Source organism: Salvia splendens, chromosome 14 (genome assembly GCF_004379255.2).
Source record: "Salvia splendens isolate huo1 chromosome 14, SspV2, whole genome shotgun sequence".
Lineage (NCBI taxonomy): Eukaryota > Viridiplantae > Streptophyta > Magnoliopsida > Lamiales > Lamiaceae > Salvia > Salvia splendens.
In genome coordinates, this window is record NC_056045.1 from 27728887 (window position 1) to 27756068 (window position 27182).

A 27182-nucleotide genomic window follows, 5' to 3' on the forward strand; every position below is an offset into this window, starting at 1 on the left:
AGGAATTGGTAGTATATCCTTTTTAATATCAAGATAAAATTATATATATAAAAGATATTTGACATATCTTAATATTTAAATATGATTGGTCCAAGGAAGTCACATTGTAATAACCCCTTTCTTGGGGTGATTACTATGAACAAAAAATATGGAAATGTTATAGTGGTTTGGTAATTTAAGTCGAAATGATGGTCTAATAGTTAGCTCACTTGTAACAGTCGAGTGATAAATAAACACTGATTAATAGTAATAGTTAACTCACTTGTAATTGTCGAGTAATAAAATAACTACCAACAGCACATCAATCAAAATATTTGTTTCGTTTTTGTTACTTTGATTACTGCTGCATGATTATTAAGTAGTCATATATTCGACTCCTTAAATAATTTATTTGTTGTCCATCTCAATAGTTATTTTTCTTGCTCGTGTCATCTCAGAATGACCACTTTCTTGATTAACGATAAAGATAAGAGTTAGTACTACTTAGTATAGTAAAATAAAGATATAAATGTAATTTAATATTTAGAGACATTCAGAAAGAAATAGGTATCTATTTTCTTGTAATTTAATACTTAGAGACATTCAGAAAGAAATAGGTATCTATTTTCTTGAATAAAGATAGAGTTAATTGTAGAAATGATCAAAGTATAACTAATTTTAAATGTACAACTAAAAAACACGAATTTAGTTTATAGTAAGATAATTTTAATTCATTATAATTTATATAAAATATTTACTCTATGAAATATTTAGTTCACAATGACATTTTAATTCACCTCGTGTTTTCGAATTCGTGTTGTGAACTAAAACATCTTTATAGTGAACTAAATCGCACTTATAATGAACTAAGTATATTTTCATTTAATAGTTATGCAATTAAATAGTGATTGCCTTATATCACTACATTGTAGTTTAATATTTTGAGAATGTACTAGAAAACATGAATTTAGTTTAATGTAAAAATAATTTTAATTCATTATAATTTATAGTAAAATATTTAGTCCATGAAATATTTAGTTCACTATATAACATTTTAATTCAACCCATATTTTCAAATTCATGTTGTGAACTAAAACATCTTTATACTCACTCTTATAACGAACAAAATTTTTGTTCAATAGTTACATAATTAAATAGTGATTGCCTTATATCACTACACTATAGTTTAATAGGACGGGGAAATATTTTTAGAAAGGTTTTTGTAAGTAAAGATATGCAATAATAACAATAAAAAGACATAATTAATCAAAACTCAAATGTCAAATATTGCAATAACACAACCACAAATATAAGTAGTAGTAACAGTAGTAGTCATCCAAGCTCAACCAAGGTATATATCATAAAAACATAACTCACCAAAATAAAAATAAGATAGGTATTGAGCCAAAGTAATCGCTCAACAGTAGAACATAACTCTTTTCACATTCTCCCTGAGCTGTGGAAGGGGCCTCACAGCAGCATTTGCCCCGGGAACCCTAGTAGCCCTTGCTCCGGCCCCTCCACCACGACCAGTAACTGCACTACTCGTCATAGAACCACTGTCGGATGTTTCAGGCTCCGTGTAGAAACGAGCACGGAAAGCAGCCAAATGGGCATAGTATGCAGGAGGCACTGACAAAAGCCAATATTTAAATTATAAGATAAAAGTAACAAATTGGAAAAAAGAAAATAAAGCATTGACATTAAACACATACCGATTGAAACAGATCTAGTACATCTTGCATATCTGCAAATTATGAAATCAAAAGTTAAACCAGAAATATAATACGAGAAAAAACCTCACAGCCAATTAACGAAGAAACTCACGTGTAGCAAAGGTTATTAGTAAGAGACTGTAGAGCATCGGCTGAAAACTTATTCTCATCCCACAAGACATGGTAGTGAGCAGGACGGCTTGTTCCCTATGATTTCATACAATTGCAAATGTAAGAGCACAGAATAATAATACAAGATATAGAAATTTAAGACGAGGCATATGACGGAACCTGAATCCCAGCATGACTGCAAAGGTAGAAGTCGAATTCAGTGGGATGGCAGATCTTGGAATCAACAACAGTACCTACAGCATTCATAAGAAAATATATCAGGGGACTCCAGACACCAAACAAAAGAAAAAATAGCAACGAATCACATAAAAACTATACCAGGCAAAATATTCCCACTTCTGTCAACTGAATGCTTGTCATGATGGTTATTAGCAAAGAGACGAGTGTGATGACGTTTTTGAACCACCACAAAGGTAACAGTAGGCTGATAGTTTGGCTCCAAAGACGCACATGCCTGAATGAGTATGAACATCATTAGAGAATTTGTATTAATTATCTATGTGTAAATCTATTGCAAATGACAAAACCAAAGTAGGAATCATTACCTTACGTATGGCATCAAGTTCGTAAAGCAGAACTTGATAGAACTGTCCCTCACTTACTCCATCCCTACACATGAATTAATCTATGAGATGTCGAGGAGGAAGAAGCAGCAGAAAATTGTACCTAAAAAGTACAAGTTGGATGGAGGCATTACCTATAGAAGATTATACGCTGAGGTTTCTGGCCTGTTGCTTTGCGGAATGAAATAAGCAGTTCCCTAATTTACAAAAGTATGACATCTTAGACATATAGTTGTTCGCATATACTGTATAATAGCTTATCAAAATAATAATGAAAAAAAAGTTTGAAAACTAAATCATTAACATACTTTATCATGCCACCGTGCATAGTCCCCCTTTGTGGGTCGTGCCAAGTTTTGTACAGGTCTTGAATTAGCTCCTGCCTATGGGCTTGTGCACAGACCAAGCCAGCATACTTTGTGACCTCAGGCCAATCTTGAGAAGCCACAACCTGAAACAATTTCAAGAAAGTATACAGCTATAAATAAAAGCATGCACAAAGGATACGATACATCTATCCTGCTATCCATAAGAAAAAGAACTTACTGCAGCAATTGATGGGCTAGAATCCTCGCCGGGATGTGGATGTGTAACATCCGCACCAAAAATAATTGTAGGTTGGTCGCTCACAAGCGGTATACGCCTGGAAATCGCATCAACGAGAACAGTGTTCCTGCCACCAACTTTGACATTTATCTTAAGAGAAACATTGGCAAGATATTGTTTGCTCATCCTGTAAACATGCTTCTGCAGACAACATTGAGAGACAATACCCAGATCTGTCTCACATATACGCTTTAGATCACCTGAAAGAAATAGGATATCAAATTATCAGGTCTACATATTGCATGAACAGTAGAAACCTAAGATAATTCCTTAAAAATCTAAACGTATAGTTTCTAATGAAAAGATTTTCACGTATTTGAGGAATTAATTATCCAGTACCGTATAGAGAGCCATTATTGTCAGGTAATATAACAATTAGCAAGTCAAGCTCCTTCTTATGTGGCTGCAGTTTAGTCATCACATCATGAAACCTAGCTTTCAGAACACTTTCCACCTGATCAGGGCGACCACTCAGGACTGGTAGGACAGATTGAGGATTAAATGCCTACAAGTAAATAAATAAATTAGAAACAGCAAACAGGTTAACAGCAAAGGGAACGGGGTATATTAAAAACTGTCACTACCATGCCAGAAGTTGTGCACATCTGCGCAAGCTCGTGACAGAAGCTATGTGCCACACTGTCTTGAACATTTCGGGCAAAGTTGATACAGATCCAATTGTTAACAACACCGCCATTAACCATCCTCTGCATGATGGCAATCAATTGCAATTGTTAAATCCAATTATAACAAGGGCCTTGTTAATTCAAAATGCCATGAATAAATATTAAACAATGTCCCAGCAGTAACACCCAACGTGTACCCACCCACCCACAATGCCCAATGTACTTTAGGCATGCCAAGCAGGCTGCAAATAGTGAAACATCAACCACATAAACTAAGGGAAAGTTAAACCATCTGTACTTTATTTTTACATGATGCCTTGATTCTAAAAAGAAGATGATAGTAGTACTTTTTCCCATTGAAAAACCCAAATAGTAAAAATTAAGAATGAAGCAATTTTACCTTATTCATCATATTCCACTGCCCAACTTGAGGAAGACAGTCCTTGTCCCTGCCAGAATCATGATATTTGAGCTGTAACAGGATCACATAAGATTAAGAGTTTTCATCATGAAATAGTCTTCATCATGAAATAAAAAGGATATATGTTAAAAAATCCAAAAATATAATATTTTCATTACCCGGGGTGCAGGTAGGACACGAGCCTCCACCTGTGCCAACGTGTTACTAATGTTGATTCCAAACTCTTTTGCATAAGGGTCATTTGCATAGGCATTATGTTTAACAGTCTGTACAAATGGCAAAAGTAAGAGAGAATGAGAAAAAGGTCATTTGCTTAGATCCATAGCATCACACAGAACAATGAACACAAAACAGAAACTGATGAGTCAAGTGTCCTAAACAAAGTGCATTTCTGTAAAAAAACAAGATTATTTTGCATCAGCAATAAAAAAATAAATAAAGAAACATAGATACAAGACATGACCAACCTGAAGAATGTCCTTTTCTCTATCCTGAGGACGCTGGCATGTCACTTTAAGTAGTGCAGTGATCTGTCTCTCATTTAACCTCTTGGAGTATCTCTGGCCCTGAACTATCTTGCATACCTATATGGCAAAACTATAAATTCAACATTCTTTATATTTCATGAAAAATAATAGTGAGTCAAAAAAAAAAGACAGACCTCCATGGGCAAGTAGTTTGGCCTCTGTGTATTTCCTACTTGGAGACAAGGCCATTGGGTGAGCTGAATGACGAATCCGTAGGTCTCTTGGAAGTATTCCACCACAGATTTCATTGTACCCCTTTCGTCCACCGGAAATCTGACACCACCAGATTTAGCTTAGATTCAACAAAAATCACACCATCTCCACTAAATACTAGTAGTATAAAGAACAAACATGCATGTAATGAACTCAATGCACAGCAATCTTCAAAAAGTGAAAAGAAATAGAGCATATAATAATATTATAATAACAAAAGGAATTTTATCCTCACGTTAGCTCACGAGTTGCCTGTGATGTCAAACCAGAGATACGGTATTTCCTTCGCATGTTTCCACGATGAGTAACCTCCACCCTTACTCCTCTAAGGGCTTTCTTGATCTGTCAAAATATTTTTTATTAAGGCACTAAAAGTATAATGGTAAACGATGGAAGTCATCAATGAAGTATAATATCCAAACACATAAACTGGAAAATCATATGGTCATACCCAAGCTATCATTTATTTAAGCAATATCCAAGTAGCAAAAGAATACATTCAGTAAAACTGAAGATTCAAAACAAACCTTGACACGGTCAGCATCAGACAATGGTCTAGCTGATACGTCCCTATTCAGAAGCTGTGCAACAAAATCAATAACTGGGAGTGGCTCGATGAATGCAGTGGACGACATATCTGTCAAGAACAGTAAATTGTAAGGATAAGAATCAGTGATAATATCACACTCCTACTACTAGAATAAACAAATATTTAATAGAATAACACAGTCTGCATCAGATCAAGAATGCTAACCGATGTTCAGTGATAGGCCCATCTGAGTAGGACGAATGCTCTGGTAAAATCCACACCAACTTTCAAGTCCTTCACCCAGAGGCTGCCTTTGGCCTAACCTAGGGTCATAGAAAGAACGTCCAACCGGGGTATACCTAAAGCAAAGAACAATCAGCACAGGGGATGTATAAGGAAGTAAGGAACTGAAAATGAAAAGATAGCAGATGAGAAAGAAAACATACGAACTAGTAGGAAGTTCACGAAGTACAATGTCCAAAACTTGAAGAGCCTCTTGCGGCGCATCAGCTTGTTTACCCTGTAAAAACATTCCTAGATGGTGCAAGTCAGCTCGCGCAGCAAATTTGATGACCACCTTGAATTCTCGTTCTCGCCTACAATCCTCAGAATATAATGACAAAGTTATGTTCGAAGCAAAACATCTAACACCTGAAAAAATATGAGATGAGAAACCTGGTGCCACCGGGAGCATCTTCTTCTTCCAGAAGTGTTATTTTGAATTCTTTAGAAACAAAAGGTAATGGTCCAGCAGTGTACATGCTCTTTCTTCCATCATAGGCAGGAAGCCTACGACCCAGATGTGATTCCTGATATGAGGTAACTAACTGCTTCATCACAGCACGATTAACTCCACGGGATGTAACTTCAGGAGTTATTGAGACCTTTTACCAAATAAAAGAAGGATGGGTCAGTTGATAAGTAATGGAAGAGAGCTTAAATCGCAGAGAAATTAATTAATTTCATGTGAACAACTCACGTCATATTGATGCAAATCCTTGTCTGGAAGCTCCGCAAAGAAATGATTGGCTTTCACCACACACCTTGTCCCACAGTTACCTTTGCCAGGTCTCAACGGAAATCTCAGAGATTTGCTTGAAGCTGGTTGCATATCTCGACCAGGAGCCACCTCTTGCTGGATAGAGAGATCCTGGATCTGCTCAGTTACTTCTGAAACTTGCGGAGGACCAGGTGCTTGTGTAGAGGAGCTTGCCCCTGGAAATGTCTCAACAGGCCTCCCATAAGAAGCAGGCTTAGTCATCACAGCTTGATGTGGTGATTGAGTAGCTTGGTGCAGCTCGGGCGCTGGTGGACGAGATGGACCACCAGCAGAAGGCGCCTCTCGGCCACCTACGAAGGCGCCTCGGCGGGGCGCACCTCCTCGGCCATACTGCTGACCACCGCCATACTGCTGACCACCACGACCTTGACCCTGCTGATACTCAGGAGGTCCACCATAATACTGCTGAGGAGCTGTTCTGCCACCGCCACGGCCACCGTAGGCCCCACGTTGGGGTGCCCAGCCTCTACCCCCACCTTGATATCCCCCTTGCTGTTGTGTCTGTTGTAGCTGTGGCTGTGGTTGTTGTTGAGCAGGTGGGTTCTGAGCACCACCACGCCCTGCACCTTCTTGAGACTCCGAGCTCTCACCACCAGGAAGTTCGGTTCGCCTCTTTCTTGCCATGGTAGAAACAACTGTAAAATTAAAGCATCACAATTATAAGTTTATATCAACCACAACCAGAATCTAACACGAGTAAAAATAATCATGATATTAAGTAAATACTTAAAGGAAAACACTCGCCAGCATCCCCTCAGAGAATCCACATATGAACACAACCAGATTATCTTTAAAATTATCTTAACAGTTCTTCAAGTAAGTACTTAGCTTGTTTGCATCACAAATTTCACCAAGTTGAAAACATCAAGTGAGCAGTTTCAACTAGTTAGCAGCATGCAAAATTCCAGATATGCAAAACATAACATATTTCAAAACTTCTAGCAATACAAGTTCGAACTACTCCTAAAAGCAACGATCATCACGAAAGTCACCAAAAATACAATCGAAATCCAGCATGCACAGGCTTTGCTTTAGCTTACAGAGCCATATATAATACGATTGAGAATGGCAAACACTGTACAAACCAGTGCTACTCTGCTAAAAGTTCAGAGACCTAGGGTCTAAGTGGAGAATTCAAAAGCGAGCTATACCTCAAACAGGAAAACAAATAAGCTTCAACTCACTTAAAAACTTATGAAAACAGTGAAAAACTGACACTGGATGAACCCTAAAAAGTCTTCTAAAACAAATTTTGCGGCTCGGAATTGCGGATGATCTAAAATTTTCTTCTAGAAAGAGAAAACAGGCCAAAAACAACTAGGACATTCGAAAATCGAACGAAACCAGATCATCAATGGTGAAATAAACCCTAGAGATAACACAGCAAAGAGAGATACTCGGTGAAGCAGAAGCAAAACTGCAAACAAAGGGGGTAAAACCCCAGATCCAACTAGATCCGCCAAAAACAACACCAAACGACGGAATCAACACCCTAGCAAAATTTGCAGCAGGCTTTTTCATCTGCAAACACAAAAATCTTCTGCTACACTTACCTTTAGACTTACAAAACGGCACGGAAAAAGCTTCAGCACACACAAACAGCGACGAAGCAGGAACAGGGCAACTACAACTGTATATATATAGAGAGAGGGTGTGTATGTACGAATAGAGAGAGAGAGTGGAGAAAAAGTAAGGGATAAAAAAGGCAAATAAGGTGTGAGGTTGCTCGCTTGTAAATTGGCGCTAGCGTTTGACGGAATTACATAAATGCCACTCGCTTGGTCTCTTTGGAAATGACCACTCAGTCCCTAGATATCCGTTTTTTGGACTGGAGCTCAGTGACATGATGACGTGTAATGAGAATGGCGTTGACTGCTTTAGCAGATGATGAGGCATCCGACGTGGAGGATCTGGAGATGGTGACTGGTGGGAAGACAGCGTGGAAAGTGATATAATTTGTGACCCCAAATGATTATCGTAATTAAATTCTCAACCACAGCCCAAAAATATAAATTCGATTATCGGCCCTTAAGTTTTTAGTATTTTAATTTGATGAGTCTTAGTATCAATTTGCTTAGGTTTAAAACCCACCCACCCATATTTAAAACTTCGAATCATATAACTTACTTTTAACAACGGTCACTTAAAATTGCGTTAACGTGCTGGAATCGAATTGCATCGCAAATTTCGCAGTAGAATCCAATTTTGGTACGTCTCGCAATGGCGTGTAAAAGTGTTTATGACAATATTGAAGCATAATAAATAAATAGATTTTAAAAATATATTAATTTAATTTATTATTTTTTTACAAATTTTTTAAAAAAATATCTCAACTTTAGGATAGTTGTACAAACGTATCCAATAGTATAATTTTTTTTTATAAAATATCTAGCAAAAAGGATCCAACCATCAATGTTTAGGTGTAAATTAAATGTACATTAATTAGAGCATCAGCAGTGGCGCGGAATTACCCGCGGAATTCTTAAAAACACCTTCTGCCACGTCATACGGACGTCTCACTGCACTGCCACGTCATAAGGTCTTCCCACTGCACAGTGGCGGACATCCCCAAGGACTTCCCACAATTAAAAAAAATTTAATGCAATAAATGGGAATTCCGCGCGGACGTCCGTGAGAGTCAACGCAATGGCGGACGTCCTCACGCCCGTCGCGACGGAATTCCGCGTAACGCCGCGGAACTGCGGTGTCCTCGGCGGAATTCTGTATCCGTGCATACCATGCACAATGGCGTACGTCTGCCGCGGAATTCTGGCACGCCGGTCGGAATTCCGCCAGGACGGGCGCCATTACTGATGCTCTTATGACAAATATGCATGGCTTGTTTTTAAACCTCAAATCACAAATAATGAGTTGAAATCGAACGGCACCACAGATTCCACACTCCATTCCATTTTTGGTATGCGCTGGTGATAGCCTGTAAAGGTGTTTATGATGTTATTGAATAAAAATATAGTAAATAAATAAATTTCGAAACATGTAATTAATTTTATTTTCTTGTTTTAGAATTCTATTGAAAATATCTCGACCTCAGGGTAGGTGTACAGACATATCCAACGGTGTAATTTTTACTTTATAGTATCTAGCAAATAAATTCGACTATTAATATTTTTGTGTAAACTGAATGTAAAGTAAGACAAATTTGTGTTAGCTTATTTTTAAGCTTCAAAATCTCAAACCATATAACTTATTATTAGCAATTGTCATGTTGGCATTTCATTCAAATTTCAAATACACAATACCGCCTAAAACCCACAATAATGCATTGGAATCAAACCGCACCGCAGATTCCGCACTCCATTCCAATTTTGACATGCGTTGGCGATGGCCTGTAAAGGTGTTTATGACGTTATTGAAGAACAATAATAAATAACTAAATTTCAAAACATGCAATTAATTTTATTTTCCTATTTTAGCGTTTTATTGAAAATATCTCAATTTCGGTATAGTTGTACAGATGTCTCCAACTATATAGTTTTTGCTTTAAAATATCTAGCAAAAAAATTCGACCATCAATATTCGGGTGTAAGTTGAATATACATTATGACAAATCTATGTGACTTTTCAATTGAAATATTTTAATGTAAAATTTCATTAGTTGATAAAACTTGTTAACCACTCTATTATTGGACCAATACACCACACATCTTATAGACTCTTTTTATACCATATATAGTGTGTTATAGTATTGTTTGGAAATTTGATTGGGGTAATTCTAGGTTGGATTCAATAAGTCGTTTTAATCAATTTAGAATTAAATATATTAGATTCATTCATGTCATGCTCAACTAGTAGTATAGCCCTTCGCAAATATGCATAGATATCCAATATTTGTAGTACTTTGTTTATTTATGTCGCATCCAATAGAATATCATAGTTATCACCTACAACTATTGGATTGCTCGTGTCAATTATCACCTACAAATAACATACGAAATCACACGTGAATTATAGGCAGAGGGAGAGAGAACCGTGACGGAGTGGGAGAAATAACGTTGGGTGATATTATAGTTTACCAATATACTTTTAAGAGAACATTTAGGAAAATAATAGATATCATATCAAATCAAATATGAAAACAACTCTTCCTCGTGCCTAAAATAATATTCGTATCACTATCATATAACTACATACATACTACAATCAAATGAATGATTGCAAAATGAATATATAGTCAGATGCTAACAAAAATAATTTTGAAGTAATAATTACACATATTGAATAAACTATGAATGGTGCATTTAACTAGTTTAAAATGCTCAATAGTGAATTGATTAATACTATAATCGAACACTTTAAGTTGTAGACAGTTAAAATGCATGATAATTGTATTATGCTTGGTAAACTTTTTTTATTACTGAATTTGGCAATAATATATTGATTAACCATACATACATAATATAGATCGTTTTATTGTTTAGCTTTAAATGAATATTAATTGATTATTTAAACAGTCGTCTAGCAGAGTATTAAATAGCCATAAATTACAATAATTATTTACTTTTTATCTTGAGAGACAACTATACATCCACAATAAGAAAGACTCGTTAACTGAAATATCTTACCAATTAAATTGTATTTTACAATATTTATTTATAAGAAATCATCAAGCTAATATTGCCATAATATTGGAGTAGTATTATTTTAAAATGTCGTTGTCACTATACAACTATGTGGTCACTAAATAAATACTATAATATCACTATTCACGAAATAATAAACAATAGCAATATAGTTATTTCTTTACCGGTTGTATCGATGTTGTATCGATGAGGGTAATAATTGGAAACATCAAATCTATTAATGGATTTTGTGGATTTGTTCCTTTCATTTTGGAGTCTATTGGTTTTTTCATTTTTTTTTTCTCTAGAAGTTTCTTTGTTTTGATATGTGGTAGTACTCTAGTATTTTTTTGGACAAAAGAGTGACCATATGATCAAAAGGAATATGGATGCATCATGATTCTTTCTCGAGGAAACTATATTATGAAATTTTATAAAATGTGACTAATCAATTGAGCCCACAACATGTTGGTGCATTTAGGTTAAAAAATTACACTACAACATTTTTAGGATTTATTCCGATATTAATGCATAGGTAGAAATCATAAATAATTATTTAATTGATTAATCAAAATAGAATAAGGTGCAATTAATTAAAGCAGAAAAGCAACAAATCAATGCATAGAAGATAGAAGCAAAAACTGCGCAACGCTACAGTACAAGAGCATATTACAACTAGGCTACACCCAGTTTTGGGGTACACTCGTACCCCCTTGTTCTTAACTAGATCGGCCACTGCGTCCGCCATTAGGTGAGCGACCGGCGGACGCGGACATCGCTTGCGGACACCGGAGTTCCGTGAATTTTCGACGAGACGTCCGCCATTGCGGGTTCCCCGACAGACGTCCCGATTTTTAATTAAAAAAACTCTATATATACGGCTAGTTGAACTTCATTTCATTCGCACCACTTGTTTTACCGAGTTTCTCTCTATATATACTTTGGTGAATTTGTGAATTTTTATTATTGTAGATGTCATCGGGGATGTCCGCCATTGTGCAGTGAGATGTCCTTATGATGTGGCAGTGCAGTGGGATGTCCTTATGACGTGGCAGACTGACAAGAGGTGTTTTTGGGAAGTCCGTCGGGATGTCCGTCGGGACATCCGTCCAACTGTGGATGCTCTAATAATTCATTAAATCTTAGGGTTAGAATTGAACTTTGATTATAGCTTAGAATTAGGACGCTAATAAAAAGGTAGTATAAATTTACGACAAATCACAATTCTCATTCTATTGTTTTAGTAGTTAATTTTGTTTTCGATTATTAACTCTAAGTAATTGTTTAAAGAGGGAACATTTTTTTTCCTCTAATTTTATCAAGATATCATTTTTGGTCAGTAAGTTTTAAAAATATTTTAAGGTTCGTCAACTTCGACCTAATATAATTTGAGCTACTTTTATAGTAGTATTTTTTTTGGTCAGACATACCCTTAAGCAGGCCCTGCCCTGGGGGGGGGTCGAGCAGTGCCCCCGCCCCGGGCCCCCAAAACGTTGGGGCCTCCAAAATCCAAATACATACATGAGTATATACATGCTACTGGGCCAGGTCCAAGCAAGAAACAAGAGCCCACAGCAGAGAGCCGCAAAGGCAGGCAGCGCTAAAGCCTAAATACAAGCTAATAAGCCTTACGTAAAATGATTATGGGGCCCCTCATTTAGTTCCGCCCCGGGCCAATAAAAACTCAGGACCGGGCCTGCCCTTAAGACCATAAGGAGCAATTTAGTCTATTTATTTTCTCTTCTTCATTAAAATATTTAATTTTCCCCTTTTATTAATTTTTTTTGAATTTTCGAGTTATGCGGCGGCATAGTGGGTTTACATGCAAGTTAGGGGCGGTGGCGGGGCAGTGGTGGTTGAGATTGCCGGCGTGGTTGAAAGAGGAATTGTTGAATCGGTGGACGTATTTTGAGTCCAGAAAACCCGAAACCTTATTGAACGAGATGTTCAAGATTCTCATACTAACTAACGACGAAATATCAACCGGGAAATTATCGGTAAAAGGATTGATCGGAATATCCAAGTAGTTCAAGAATTTAAAATCAGAAATCGGTGTTAAAACTTCCTGAAATATTACAACGGGATATGTCGAGAGTTTTGAGATTATTAAGTTGGTGAAGAGGTAAGAAGAAATAAAGATAAATTAAATATCTCAATGAAAAAGAGAGAGTAAATAGACTAAATTATCCTTCATGGTCTTGAGAGAACTTTTGTCCCGAAAAAATTTCGAAGTAATGAAAAATAGCTTAAATGATATTAAGTCAAAATTGAATCTCAAAATATATTTTCAAAGTTTACGAACTCTGGCAAAATTTGGGGAACAAAAAAAAATGTTATCTTTGGTTAAAAATGGGCCAGTGATTTATTATTAGTTTTTGCTTTTAGTTTATTAATGTGGTTCTTGATTCCAATAAAAACTGTTAACTGTTGTACTATTATGCATTATCGAAATGTACTTTATTAATTTTGCCTTTTATATACTATGTAATTATTTGTGTAACAAATGATTGTATAAAGTTAATCACACGAAACAGAAATTGTAAAAAAATAGGCTAATATGTTATTTGGAAAATTATTGGTAGCAATATTTAAAAAAAAAATCAAAAAAATCAAAGTGACACCCGCGAGCCGAGTCAAATATGTTAGTCGATATAAAGTAGTGGAGTACTATATATAATTTGATTTAATCAAATATTTTTCGTAATTCAATTTTTTAACAAAGTATATCTGCATTTAGGATTTGAAAGTGTTAGGAATTCAACAAAGTTAAAAGACGAGTACGTTACGTAAAAAAAGTGACACAATAATTTGAAATAATCCGTGGGACACAATAATTGCATCGACACACTATAATTGCAGCTGATTATCGAATATTTGTGCTCGTGTATTTATTTGATGTTTCAATGGAGAATCATTGGATAAACAGCTTAAAACATGATTGTAAGTATTTACTCAATCTTTTAGTATGATTATTGTAAGTTTTTTACTCAATCTTTTAGTATGATTAAAAACATTTCTTTGCTGTGTAAACAAATGTGTCTCTTTTTCTTCATTTTCAGATTTGTCATTTGTGTAATAGAATAATTGATTTCATGCACCGTTTATATACCGTCCTCTGTCCCTTAAACTAATATTTGAGGGCCACACTGTACTTTATTCATACATCCCTTAACTAAGGGACGGAACCTGCAACGCTCCATCCCTTAATCGTCCCTTATTCCGTCCCTTAAATTACTATTCATTAAATTTTATTTTTATTTTTTTCCAACCCAATTCATTTAAAACAAACACACTTTATTAAAATTAAAACAACATTAAAATTCAAAAAAATAGAAAATGGACATAATTAAAATCCTAAAAAAATAAAAATGACATAATTTAATTTTCTCCGCCAAAGTTTTTCCAAATGTGCTCAATTAGATCCTCTTGGAGTTGGGCGTGGGCACTAGAGTCGCGTGTCCTTGCCCGAATAGACAACCGTTCTTGTATTGACGGATGCGCTCCACTTCGCGACTGACTACTTGCGGTTGAGCTTCCGGGGGATTCGGGGCCGAACCAATTTCCGGCCTCGGGTCCTTCGTCTTGGACAATCATGTTGTGCAAGATTATGCACATATACATGATGTCGACCATGCTCTCCATGAACCACGAACGAGCCGGGGCTTTGATGATGTTGAAGCGCGCTTGGAGAACCCCGAACGCCCTCTTCACATCCTTGCGAGCAGCCTCCTGCTTCTGCGCAAAAAGAGTCTGCTTTGGGTTCGCATGCCTGTTGCACGTCTTCACGAAGGTCGGCCACTTCGGGTAGATGCCGTCGGCGAGATAGTACCCCATTTTATACAGCCGGTTGTTGGCGACGAAGTTGATGGCCGGCGCTTTACCATCCAAAACTTCGGTAAAGAGGTCGGACTGGTAGAGCACGTTTATGTCGTTGTTCGAGCCAGGGACCCCGAAGTACGTGTGCTAGATCCAAAGCCGGTAGTCGGCAACGGCCTCGAGTACAATGGTTGGGTGGGTGCCTTTGTGGCCGCTCGTGTAGGACCCCCTCCAAGCCACCGGGCAATTCTTCCATTGCCAGTGCATGCAATCGACACTGCCAAGCATCCCGGGGAATCCATGCACTTGTTCGTGCAGGTCGAGGAGAAACTGACAATCGGTCGTGCCTGCCCTTCGGAGAAATTCGTCGGTAAAGGCTGCCCGGACGCCTTTGCAGAATTTGAGCAAGCACATACGCCTAGTGGTGTCTCCGATGTGGAGGTATTCGTCGAACATGTCGGCCGTTTGTCCAGCCGCAAGCTGACGGATTGCTGCAGTACATTTCTGCAGCGTCGTGTGGCTGGGACGCCCGACCGCGTCGAACCCTTCTCGGAAGAACTCTTCTCGGGCCGCCAAAGTATTCACGATGTGCAGAAATAGCGGTTTACTCATGCGGAAATGGCGACGGAAGTAGGTTTCTCCCCAAATCGGGTTATCGCAGAAGTAGTCGCGTACTAACCTTGCGGCGGCTTCCTCCCGGTTGCGATGTATGTATGTCCGGGAGCGTCGTGGAGGCGGCGCGGCTTCCTCCGCCTCTCGGCGTCGATCTTCTTCAAGTGATTGTTCCATTAGTTGACGCATTTGCTCAAAAGGATCCATTTGTTTGAGTTGATTTAAGATGAAATTGGAGTGGTTATAGAGAGAATTTGAGAGGAATATATGTGTGTTTGTGTGTGAAATGAGTATGAAATAGGATTATTTATAGAGTAAATAAATAAAAAAAAAGAAAATAAAAAATTAACAGTAACATTACCATTTAAAAAATAATTTGTTTTAATTATTAAAATTCAATTTTTTTAAAAAAATGAATTATTGCGTCATCCGTAACGACGCCCACTCGTGGGCCAGCGAGGGTGCGTCACGCATGCATCGGGGGCGGGCCACGTCGCCCGGGCGCGTGACGGGATGGCGCGTCCCTTGTCTCGCGGCTACGGGCTACGGGACGAGCTGGGGACGGGACGAACGTTGCAACGCGTCCCGCGGCGAAACCGTCCCTTTGGGACGGAATGCGAGCTGCGCGCGAGACGCGTAGTGGATGGTCTTATGGATCATGTTCAAGATGTAACAAAAATACCATTAGTAATTTTTAATATTTACCAAAAAATGACTAATTTTTATGGAAGATCAAAATGGGAAAATAAGTTTAGAAGAGAAGTACTCACCCGTCCCACAAAGATTGTCCCATTTTTCTATTTCCGTTCGTCCCACAAAATTTGTCTCATTTCACTTTTTACCATTTTTTGTAGTGTACTTCATATTCCACTAACTCATTCCTACTCTCATTTTATTATGAAATAATCTATAAAAGTAGGACCCAGATTTCACTAACTTTTTCAATTCACTTTTCATTATATTTCTTAAAACCCGTGTCAGGTCAAAGTAAGACAATCTTTGTGGGACAGATGGAGTATTTGAATTTGATAATGTGATTTATAAAATTGGCGGCGCTGCATTAAACGACACCGTCTGCTCTCTTATCAGGTTCAATTCACACGCAATTCAATTAAGAAAGTGCTTGTTAAATTCATGCGCATAAGGTGTTTGTAATATTGTAGAGCTGATGATCTGCCTCCGAACGAAATTGATATATATGATTGTGTTGATTGATATCACGGGACTACATAGGTAGTAGTATGTCACGTGTAAGATCAATTATAATTTGATCCGAATTTGAATTTCTCGTCCAGGAAAAAACAGAAGAACACTAAGTTCGTGTATTTGGATTTAAAAAAGTATGTGGAGAAATCCAGAAAATTGTGGGAGTTCATGTACTACTACTATTTATTAAAAAATACTAGGCACTTATTCAGTAGAAAATGATCAAGTAGATTATTGATGTTGGGGTGATGATTGTGGTTTTTGTGATACGGATTGAGGATCAATAAAAACTTTTTTGTGGGTTTTGCTCATTTGTTGCTTTTGGATGTGAAATTAAACAATTCTTGAAATTTGGAGATACGTTTGGTACACCTTTGGTCTTGATCTAGTGTGGTAAGCTAGTGCATAGTGGGACTATGATTAGATTCCCACCATTTAAAGAAGAAAAGGGATGCAAAACCAACTTCAATAATGCATTTTCTATTTAGAGCCTTCAATGTTTCTACATTTCTGGTAATTGTGTTTTTTTTTGATTGGTTGTATAGGGTTGTAGTCCTGCATCATCACAAGACTGCCTCGGGATGTTGGGCTCGGGGACATCAACTAAGGGGAATGTACCTAAAGTGATGGACATGGACAGGAGTGGAGCTAGATTATGATTATTTCAAGGAGAAACTCTTGTGTGGGGACGGCAACAGTGATTTCAATGGTGCCATTGCTGAATTCCGGAGAGTGAGGATGGTTTATCTTTGGAGGTGGCGCTTTCCGAATAGTAAAGCATTTAGCAGTTGATATAAGGATTTGAATCTTGAATTTGATGTTACATTAAATCCCTCCTTGTTTCAGCAGGTCAGTTGTGCCTCACACCTACAAAAATGAGTTATATGTCTCTGAGCAAACAACTTTTTGAATAAACTATTGGATCAGAAGCGAAAAGCATTATATTATAATATCATTCTGATGCACATGTTGTTGGCTGTGAAAATGTCTGCTGGAATAAATTGGTCATGGTTTCGAAAGATGTTTATTGCGCACCGCTCAACATGATAGTTTATTCGAGGGGTAGTTACTAGTTAGTTATTACAAGCCTTTAGATTACACTAAAGGCCAGAGTATTATGGTTTTCTGAGATATTTTCTTTCTCCTCTAGCTTAGCAAATATTCATTTCTCAAATGGTGAGTCACGATTAGCAATGTCATGTCAACTTTCACCAAGTACAGAGTGAATATTTCTCATTGTAGGTGCCATCACCTTTTATGGTTACTTTAGATTTAGATTTATAACTTGACTAATTTGTTGGAGGGTGCATGTTGACCATTATGCCTTTTTGAGATATTTTCTTTCTCCTCTAGCAGACCAAATATTCATTTATCAAATGGTTAGTCACGCTTAACAATGTCATGTCAGCTTTCACCAAGTACAGAATGAATCTATCCCATTGTAGGTGCCCTCACCTTTTATGGTTACTCGAGTTTTTATAACTTAACTATATTGCTGGAGGGTGCATGTTTCAAGTAGAAAATCTCTATTTATTGTGATACTGTTACAGCCATCTGTCGAATTGGCATTTGAAAACTGCTGAAAATTATTCTGTTTCGTATTGATATTAGTACTCACAAGACATTACTCAGGCTCTGTTCTGCACATCTTCCTCATTTTTTTCCTTTACCTCTTTGCTTAAGGTTGATATGATTTCAGTTGCTCTCATTACTAAGTCTAGGCATGTCAATCTTGGCAGGTAAACAGAAAAAGATAGAGGTTCTCGAGCTGTCGTATGAACTAACTCTTGGTAGCGGTGCTTTTGGAAATCGGCTGGTAAATTTGATGATCTTTTACTGCATTTGCATATGCTGAATTCAGCCCCTATGTGATTTTAACTTCTGTCAGTAGGAGGTTGATAAACAACTTCATCTATCTGTGCTGTATAACAAGTTAACTTCCAATATTCCAGACAAATATACACCACCTTTGGTTTTTGAAAAGTTTTGCTAATATTTCAAGTGAATGTTTGGTATTTCATCCTGATATATCATTACATCGTTATCCTTTAGGCTGTCCATGCGGATTTCATCCATGAGCTATGGAGTGAACTTGGGAAATTACTAGTTAGCTTTTAAAAGCCTCAAAATGAACCTGAGATCAGTTGTTACTGACTTGAACTCTCTAATTGACTAGCTATATCACCTTGCCTTTTTACATCTGCAAGAGTCGTATTGTGTAGTCATCCCCACACAACACAAACACACACAAGGAAAAAGCAGAAAAATATTGGCCTACCACTAACTATTTATCAATGCACGCTTGCTTAGTCTATTAATGTCTATATTTTCAAGAGAGAAAGAAATGTTAAAGTAACAACTTCAGTAGACTGAATCATAAATATCTTTCTGGTTATGGAGCTCTTTTGTGTTTCTCTGGAACTAAGACGTAGTAGGTAATATGGTAGAAAGATTGAATTTTAACTTATTCGTTGAAGTCATGAACTGTTTGGCCTTCATCTAAAATTTAAGGATCAATCCATATAGATTTAAGACAACGTAACCTGGCAGAAGTTTTAATGACGAGTAGTTGGCCTATATATTCAATTAATCGGAGGAATCAAACGTATGCATAGTACATTACCAAATGCCTAAAATTTATCTCTGGAATGAGAAAGAACTGCTTGAAGGCATACAAGAACATCTCTAACCTAGTTTTATCGAAGCCAAATTTAAGTGTTGATAGTTGATACACATATATGATTAACTATGCAAACTAAAACAAAGTCCATCCATGGGAATTCTTTGTTGGAATATGGTGATATGGAAACCCATTGCTATAGTTTTGCATGTAGTGCAAGCCAATGTTTTTTTGGATTGTAGGATTCTGAGTTGTTATACTAATAGGGTTGTGAGATAGTGCTAAATCTAGCTTGCTATACATATTAGTTCAAAGGTGATTTTTCCTTAAACAAAGTGTAATATCCAGCTTGCAATCTGCTTGCAATTTTCATCATTCTAATCTTTTCCCATAATCCTTATTGCTCACTATCTTTAGAGGAACTGGAGCTGTTGTATGCATAGTTCTTGAACTTGAGAATGACTCCCGATTGAAAATTAGTCTAGAAGGAGTGTTGGTGACGAGGACACTTCACCCTTATCATAGGCGATTTTCTACTTTCGAAACTAATATTCTTCGGGAGAATGTAAGCCATGCAACTCAAGCTTTGGCCTATTATCTAATTTTAAGCAGAAATATGGATATGGTGGATACCAGAATGACAGATGGTTCATGATGGATAATGCCAGATTTCAAAGACAGAAGGTTTCTCTTAACGACTCAATCTAGGATCTCCCCCTCAATTAAGCTGAAACTGGCCATTATGATCATGATGGATAATGTCAGCCATTTTTCTAGTTTTGTCATGCCATTATTGTACCTGTTCATTTCTGTACTAATTTGATATATTTATGTTACTTAGCTCCCACCTACTTACAATTATTGCAGAAGAAATCCCTTTTCATCTTCTGTCCTCAGGAACATGCTCGGATAAGAAGGGTACATTTTCTGTTGAATTGAATTCTAATCTATGGTAAGTAGTTGATACTCTTTTCAAACTTATCTATGTTCCATTAATATTGTCAGGTCTGTAAAATGTTCAACCATATGCACTGAAGATTTAGACCGTGATTAGCGTGACAGAATCTCTGCCCGAATGAAAATCGACAGGTGAAGTTGTAGTATTTTCATATATGGACCCCTACCTAGATTAGATCACATGTATAAATGCCATTTTCCTTAGAGTTTGTTCAGTAGGACCGTTTGGTCAGCAGAATTTGGACATTATATTTTTGCAATAGGAGCGACGAACTTGTGTCTGAGAAAAACCTGGAGGAACGACAAACTAGCTACGATTGTCTCTGTAGAAAATAAGCCTTTTATTACACTAGTGAAACCCAATGAAGAAACCTTAGTAAAAATGGGGAAAACCAAATCCCTATGGCCACAAGATAGCCTGGTTGTACAGAGAATAATACACCACCCAAAAAGAAATGTAGGAAAAAAATATTTCTAAGTACAATTAGAGATAATCAGAGTAATGCACATGATGAACCTTGAAATTCCTTTTTTTTTCAAATCATGAAGATTTGATTTTGTTTGAAAAAAAATTAAACCAACGATTCAATGTAAGGTTTTATATTATTAACGAACCCCCTTCGTTAATTCCTTGTGCCATTAGTTTGTGAAACCCATTCTTCGCCACCATATGTAGCGCTAGACGAACACCACACATCATCTGTAATGAACTGCATCCATGACTCGTCTTTGTCATCTTTGTCCTCTTCCTCTATACAGACGATTGAGGATGACGCCAAGGTGAAGTCGGGCGACATTGTCTCGTGCTCGTTGGAGACCCCCTGCATGTAATGTTCCAGCAACGGTATGCTACTCGACTGCCCTAGCTCCTCTACCTCAGAGCACAGCCCGTTTTTCTTGAAAACACGACATAACGCGTAGGAGTCCTGTGAAGCCAAAAAGATATTAGATTGGGAAGACAACTAGATTCTTGAATTCATGTTTAGGTTATGAGGGGAGGGAAAAGTTTGAACATGAATGATCTGATGACAGCAAAAGGGAGGGGTCATGGATGTTTTTTTAAGTCAATAATAGGAGGCTGCAGGATTTAGTGAGATACACTGTCAAATTAAAGTGATAAAGAAGCAGAAATTATGGAAAAAAAGCAATCTAATTGTTGCAAGTTCAAAGAAATCTTTCTGTTCTTTCTTCCACATCATCCTATAGAAATGAAGCGATCATAGGTGCATTTTATCAGTATCTTATCAACTTTAAACAGGCATTCTTTTGAAAGAGATCTCTTTCTCCTTCTCCATATACATTACATAAATATTATACTACAGGGAAATGTTCAAATAAAATGTTCTTAAAGGGAGAATATGGAAACAATAGCACTGAAACTACCTACACTGAGCTAATATTATAAGGTGTATCAATGTTATTATATTGTTCTCACTTTGCATACATTTTAAACGTTCAATACTTCATGGGCTCTTATAATATCAATCCCAAATATTCATATAATATATATGAATATTACATACACTATTATAGCACGTTCTTGCAATAAAAAAGTGTATACAATAATTAATTCCTATATACATTAGTATAATATATACTACTCCTATATGTATGTGGCTTATTGAGGGAATAAAGTGAAAAGAGGCCGACACCTTCTTACAAAAATGAAAGTGAAGGGATGCTACTTTTGGATTTTGGCTTATAATATAAAAACAATAGAAAATGATTTGATTTTGTGGAAGGAATCTGGGATTCAAGATTGGGATTGTATATTGTTATATAAAAAATAAGGTGACAGGAGGAAATAAAAAATTACTTATAGTATAGTATATTATAATAATGAAGAGGGTGATGATTGGTGAAATGTGATTCGAATTGAAAGAATTGCACTTTTGTCTCATTATTGAAAGACAAAGTGAACCTAGACTTTGTCACTCAAGAGATCTAAGACCTGTGCAAGAAAAGAATAACATGTCAGCAAATTTCCTTTTCTTTTTTGCTGGCCTTAGATTATACTATATCGAAATTTATTAATGATCATATTCATGTCATAATCATATTATTATGGTGTTTGTTACTCAATATTCATTAGTCAAAACTAATTCTATGATAAGTAGTAGTATCACTCAAATTCATCTAACTAGACAACATGACTAAATCTTTTCTAATTCATCAAAATTGAAACTACAAAAATGGATGATTATTTGTCACAAAAGCAACTCACTTCCCATGCATGCCATGCAACTCACGTTCAACATTCACTATTGTGATATCTCTCTTCATTTTCTCTCTCCAAATTCTCTCTCTACATGAATACTTGAGTGCACATGTTAAAGCTCAACCTATCTTTGCTTTTTTTTATCCATCCTTTAGCAAGAGTTTAAAAAGAGATCACGATTGAAAAAAACAAAAAAAATGGAGAGATAAATGCTTTTTGCACCAAAATAACTCTCGAAATTAGTGCTCTCAGAGTCAAATGATGACACCTCCCTATGCATCAACTATACACAATTATCTTTGGCAAAACATAAAGAAAAGAAAAAGAAACACAACACAAAGACACTTGACCCTTTATCACTATCATAAGTACTTCATAACACACACACTATTCATGATCACAATTTCTCAAAACATAATTTTTTTTTATGAAAAAATATAATCCAAAATAAAATCAGTATAACCATACGAGCTACCTGGATTCCAGAGACATCCTCCCACTCCTTATCATCGAGTCTATACTCATGCATCACCCAATCAGTCCTTATCCCTTGTGGGGCCCTCCCCCTGTAGTAAACCAACGTCTTCTTCATCCCGACCGCCCGGTTCTGGCTTGACACCCTCCGGTCCTTCCCGGTCGACTTCCAGTAGCCCGCCCGGGTCGCCCGGTTCGTCCTGAACCCGTTGGGGTACTTCCGGTCCCTGGGGCCGAAGAAGTACCACTCCGGGTCCCGGCTTGGCAAGAAAGATTTCTCTGAAATGAAACACGAGACTTAACAGTTTGGTAAGGAAAACAGATAAAACAATGCATAATTTAAAAAACATTCCATGTTATGTCATTTTAATTAAGTCAGTTATCTGCCTTGCCAAACTGTCTCTTGTCATAATAATATTAATAAAATGTGACCTGACAGGCACATTTATTGTTCATTTGCTTGACTTGACATGACAAGTTAAGATAATATAGTAGATTTTATAACTATGTTTATAATATAAGCTTTTATACGAGGTGGGTCGATTTACATACCTGCGAGCTCCCAGGGCTCGCACTTGTAAAGATCCACCTCAGGGATGATATCGAGCTCGATTTCCTGGCCTTGGATTTTCCTCTTGAGGTAGTAATTCACGAGCTCTTCGTCGGTGGGATGGAACCTGAAACCTGGAGGCAACCCGACCGGGGCCATGATGATGAGTCGATGGTTGATTCGATGAACGTGGATTCTCCGCCTCGCCTCCGTGCCTCAGCCACCGCTTCCTCCAACACTTAATGTTGATGGGGTGATATATATAAGTGGATTCAAAGTATCTTGTCTTTGAGTGATTTGGCGCTTTTTCGCTTTTGTAGATTCTAAGAAGCGTTTCTTGGAAGCCCGTTCTCCCATGCTAATTCAATAAACTAAACTAAATAAAAAACGTTGTAATAGCAACGTTTGTTGTCTTGTTTTCAGTGAGCCCTTTTTTTGATATTGTATTTTATATGTAGAGAGAAAGTGAGTGACACTGGGCCCAAGGCTTTCCCTCGTGAAAGAAGGGTTTAAAGCAAACAATATGACATGGTCCAGGTTGCTCATGGTGTTGGATCATCCAACTTTTTATTTGGCTTCATGCTTTTCTAGTTTCTACTACAAAAATAGTAGTATATCAGAGAGAGAGAGAGATGTGTTTCATATTCTATATAATGAGGAGTATAATATAATTGAGTTGCTTCAATATTAGGCCTACTTTGGAATACTATGTTTCATCTTCTATAATAATAGCAAATGAATGTCATGTGAGAAATATTGTTAGTATATTGTAGGAGTATATATTTTAATGTGAGTACTCTCTGCTACCATCGCTCTCGATTAGTCTTCGTTATATTTAAGAAATTATTATTATTACTATTAATTTTTACAAATTAATAAAAAAACACTACTCAATTTATTCATTTTCCCTATAACTTTGATTAAATAAATAAAATAATAAAATAAAGCTTTAATTTTTATGAATTTAGAAAATTTAAAATGTTAATATTTTTTTAATATATTAAAATTAAACTAAATGTATAGAATCAAATAAATAACGCTTAAAAGTAATACTCAAATAAGTATTTTTTTAAATGTGATATGTGTGTATATGAATGTATCAAATTGACATGCCATGTTTGGATAATAATAAATAAGATCACTGAAACGCATTTTTTTAATAGTAAAATATATCCAATATGTGCTTTAATAAGAGAAACAAATACACTTTTGAGAAATGTGTTGTCTTGAATTGTCAATTTGTCATAATAATAGTGAAACATTTAATAACATTTATAGGATAATAATAGTGTACTGTCCTGGCTTGTGTACCCAAATGGCAAATTATTAAATCAATAAATTGCATCTACTAATTAATAAATCTTCACATGGTCTAATAATTATTAGATTGAGATACTTTAATGAATCTTGGTTTAGAAGGTTGGCTTGGTAGATTTTTTCGTGGATTTGGGCCCTCAATTTAATATACATGTAGGGCATGAATGTTGGGGGTTCATATTATTAGTATTAATTATATGTAATTAACTGGGCTAATTAGTGTCACAAATTTCATTGGGTCCATGTACCATTTCTCAATTTATGTTATGGAGCATGTATAAATGCAATTGAATTTCTTTAGTTAATTAGAACATGCATGTTTATATGTTCATTCCATATGTTTATACATTTACACAATTTGCATGTTATAATCTATAAGGGCATTTATTTTGTGCTATTAGAAATATGACAAATACATTAAACGGATAATTGTATTTTAATCAATTACTTCGGAAATTGTCATTTTCTTTGAGTGTCTTCTTTGCTATATCTTTTTTTATTTCTTTCTTCAGACAAATCCAAGATTCCAGAGTATATCTTCCCCCAAGTCAAAGTCAAAATGATTCTTCAAATGTTTTTTTTTAATATTATCTCGTAGAAAGAAAGTTTAGTGTATTAGTATTGTTATTGTGGGATCGAGAAGCACAAGGAAATTTTACTCGGTATTAATTAGGCAATCTTTGGACTTTTATTGCTGTGTATGGATTTTCGAACTAATAGATTTCATATTATGTCAATTTAAGCTTGCTCAATTTGTTCAATAAACTTATCAAAATATGATAGATTAAAATGTACTACTCCGTATTATTTTTATCATTCTATCACCAATAATAAACGTCGGTAAATGGTCTTATGGTCTACACTTTTACAACAAGTTCAATATCATTAATATTTAACAATAATTTTGATAAATTGTAATATACTATATTAGTACTATATTATCAAGCTAAGTGAAATTGCAATTAAGTGTGGTTAGAATTTCTTATTTTATTATGAAGCTACCTTTATTTCAATATAAGTATGTAGTAACACGCTTTAAATAATTAAAATAAATTATTTAAAACGATCGAGGCATAATAAATTTATTCCTAACGATTGTCACATTCGATAGTGGTGTCCACCTTTCAATTGTGACGAACATTCTGAATCACAATATAATTTGGTGTATGTGGGCATAAGAGATACCACAAATACATGGAAAATGACAAGAGCTCGATTTTAATCAGATAAATCACACAATTTGGACTAATATGGCAAACTACAAGAGTGCCTTTTGGTGTTAATGTCACAATGAAAATGATCTCCACCAAAGAGGAAAATATATATCAATTTCAAACACAAATTTGATGTGGAAACATTAAACATTTGATTGAACATTTCGAGATAGGCCATTTTCACAACTCATAAAGGTGGTGCATTGAACCCTATATTTCTAATCAACAATGAAGGAAAACTTAAGTCGGTAAATGGAGAATCACTATGTATATCCCACTACTATATTTTTAAAGATAAATATCACATATTGCAAACTTTATTATGTATTTTAAAAATGGTAAATAGTCATTTAAATCACCAAATGTGGTCAAAATCTGGTCTATGCCACAAAATTTAAAATTCGCTAATTAAATCACAAAGTTTTAGTTTTTCTAGTTTATCCCATGGTCAAATTTTAGGTAGAATATTTGCATCTCTACATTTAAATCCATCTTGAAATCTCAATCCAACGTTAAGATCAAACTCCTTATGATTACACTTTAGATTATACACGCATCTTTTTCGTGATTTAAATCTCAATCCATCTTGAAATCTCAATCCAAGTCAATAAAGATTCCATCTAAAATTCGACTAATGAGATAAACTAGAAAAATTGAAACTTCATGATTTAATTAGCGGATTTCAAACTTTGTGGGATAAACCAGATTTTGACCAAACTTGATAATTTAAATAGCTATTTTCTCTTTTAAAAATTACTACGTATTTTATGTCATAGTCAAATGTTATTACATATATTAATGTGTGCATGTTTGATTATGGTATACAATAAAATACGCAGCATTAATTAGTTAAGCCCCTAGTATACATTTGCGTTGAGAGATTAATTTTTTAAATTAGTAGTATATGCCTATTAATCGTGTTATATACGAAAGGCAGAGAGTAGGCCTAGACATAGGCCCACATACAATCTCTCTCTCTTCCCTCCACCCTGTTCATACTCACAAAATATTAATATCCCAATATAATATGAGTGAAAATTGTTAGAAAATTTATGAAATTTATATTATTCCATGATAGAATATTTTTAGTAAAATTATATAACAATCAAATTTTTTTAGTAAAATTATATAACAATCAGAGAATTATACATGAACGTCGACGCCGATGAATTAAATAACGTTGTCCATTCATATGGAAAATGACATCATTTGGGTTGAAAATATGAACAATACATAGATGATCAGAA

General features: G+C 35.9%; 2 protein-coding genes and 1 long non-coding RNA gene across 4 annotated transcripts; 1 reads left to right on the forward strand and 2 right to left on the reverse strand.

Moving 5' to 3' along the window:
• Positions 1 to 1241: 1241 nt before the first annotated feature.
• LOC121765310 (protein argonaute 1-like) lies at positions 1242 to 8078 on the reverse strand. The gene is made up of 22 exons (XM_042161406.1): positions 7925 to 8078; positions 6291 to 7006; positions 5987 to 6195; positions 5758 to 5907; positions 5537 to 5670; positions 5310 to 5419; positions 5018 to 5124; positions 4704 to 4842; positions 4510 to 4626; positions 4201 to 4308; positions 4022 to 4093; positions 3580 to 3702; positions 3335 to 3500; positions 2936 to 3195; positions 2698 to 2840; positions 2524 to 2586; positions 2372 to 2435; positions 2145 to 2280; positions 1986 to 2059; positions 1807 to 1901; positions 1695 to 1726; positions 1242 to 1611 (listed from the first exon to the last, which is right to left on the reverse strand). The coding sequence occupies exons 2-22, from the start codon at positions 6993 to 6995 to the stop codon at positions 1397 to 1399; spliced, it is 3222 nt and encodes a 1073-aa protein (XP_042017340.1). The 5' UTR covers positions 6996 to 7006; positions 7925 to 8078; the 3' UTR covers positions 1242 to 1396.
• Positions 8079 to 16985: 8907 nt separating this feature from the next.
• Positions 16986 to 21053, forward strand: LOC121765154. The gene is made up of 5 exons (XR_006042741.1): positions 16986 to 17434; positions 18325 to 18401; positions 20073 to 20123; positions 20211 to 20294; positions 20922 to 21053. It is a non-coding gene; the product is annotated as an uncharacterized LOC121765154 (long non-coding RNA).
• Positions 20516 to 23618, reverse strand: LOC121765153 (NAC domain-containing protein 86-like). 2 transcript variants are annotated; one of them, XM_042161195.1, is made up of 3 exons: positions 23407 to 23618; positions 22856 to 23133; positions 20516 to 21088 (listed from the first exon to the last, which is right to left on the reverse strand). In XM_042161195.1, exons 1-3 carry the CDS (start codon positions 23561 to 23563, stop codon positions 20786 to 20788), a joined length of 738 nt encoding a protein of 245 aa, XP_042017129.1. In that variant the 5' UTR covers positions 23564 to 23618; the 3' UTR covers positions 20516 to 20785. The 2 variants fall into 2 exon arrangements, with proteins under 2 accessions (XP_042017129.1, XP_042017128.1); XM_042161194.1 differs by having other exon boundaries at positions 22853 to 23133.
• Positions 23619 to 27182: the final 3564 nt, after the last annotated feature.

Bases quoted from the DNA above. Each gene is read 5' to 3' on its own strand.
- LOC121765310 (XM_042161406.1), bottom strand. From the start codon at position 6,995: ATGGCAAGAAAGAGGCGAACCGAACTTCCTGGTGGTGAGAGCTCGGAG. The intron at 3,196-3,334 runs GTACTGGATAAT...TATTTCTTTCAG, and splicing joins CAATAATGGCTCTCTATACG to GTGATCTAAAGCGTATATGT. The intron at 2,281-2,371 runs GTAATGATTCCT...ATACTCATTCAG, and splicing joins AACTTGATGCCATACGTAAG to GCATGTGCGTCTTTGGAGCC.
- LOC121765153 (XM_042161194.1), bottom strand. From the start codon at position 23,563: ATGGCCCCGGTCGGGTTGCCTCCAGGTTTCAGGTTCCATCCCACCGAC. The intron at 23,134-23,406 runs GTATGTAAATCG...GTTTCATTTCAG, and splicing joins CGAGCCCTGGGAGCTCGCAG to AGAAATCTTTCTTGCCAAGC. The intron at 21,089-22,852 runs GCTCGTATGGTT...TTGGCTTCACAG, and splicing joins ATGTCTCTGGAATCCAGGTA to GACTCCTACGCGTTATGTCG.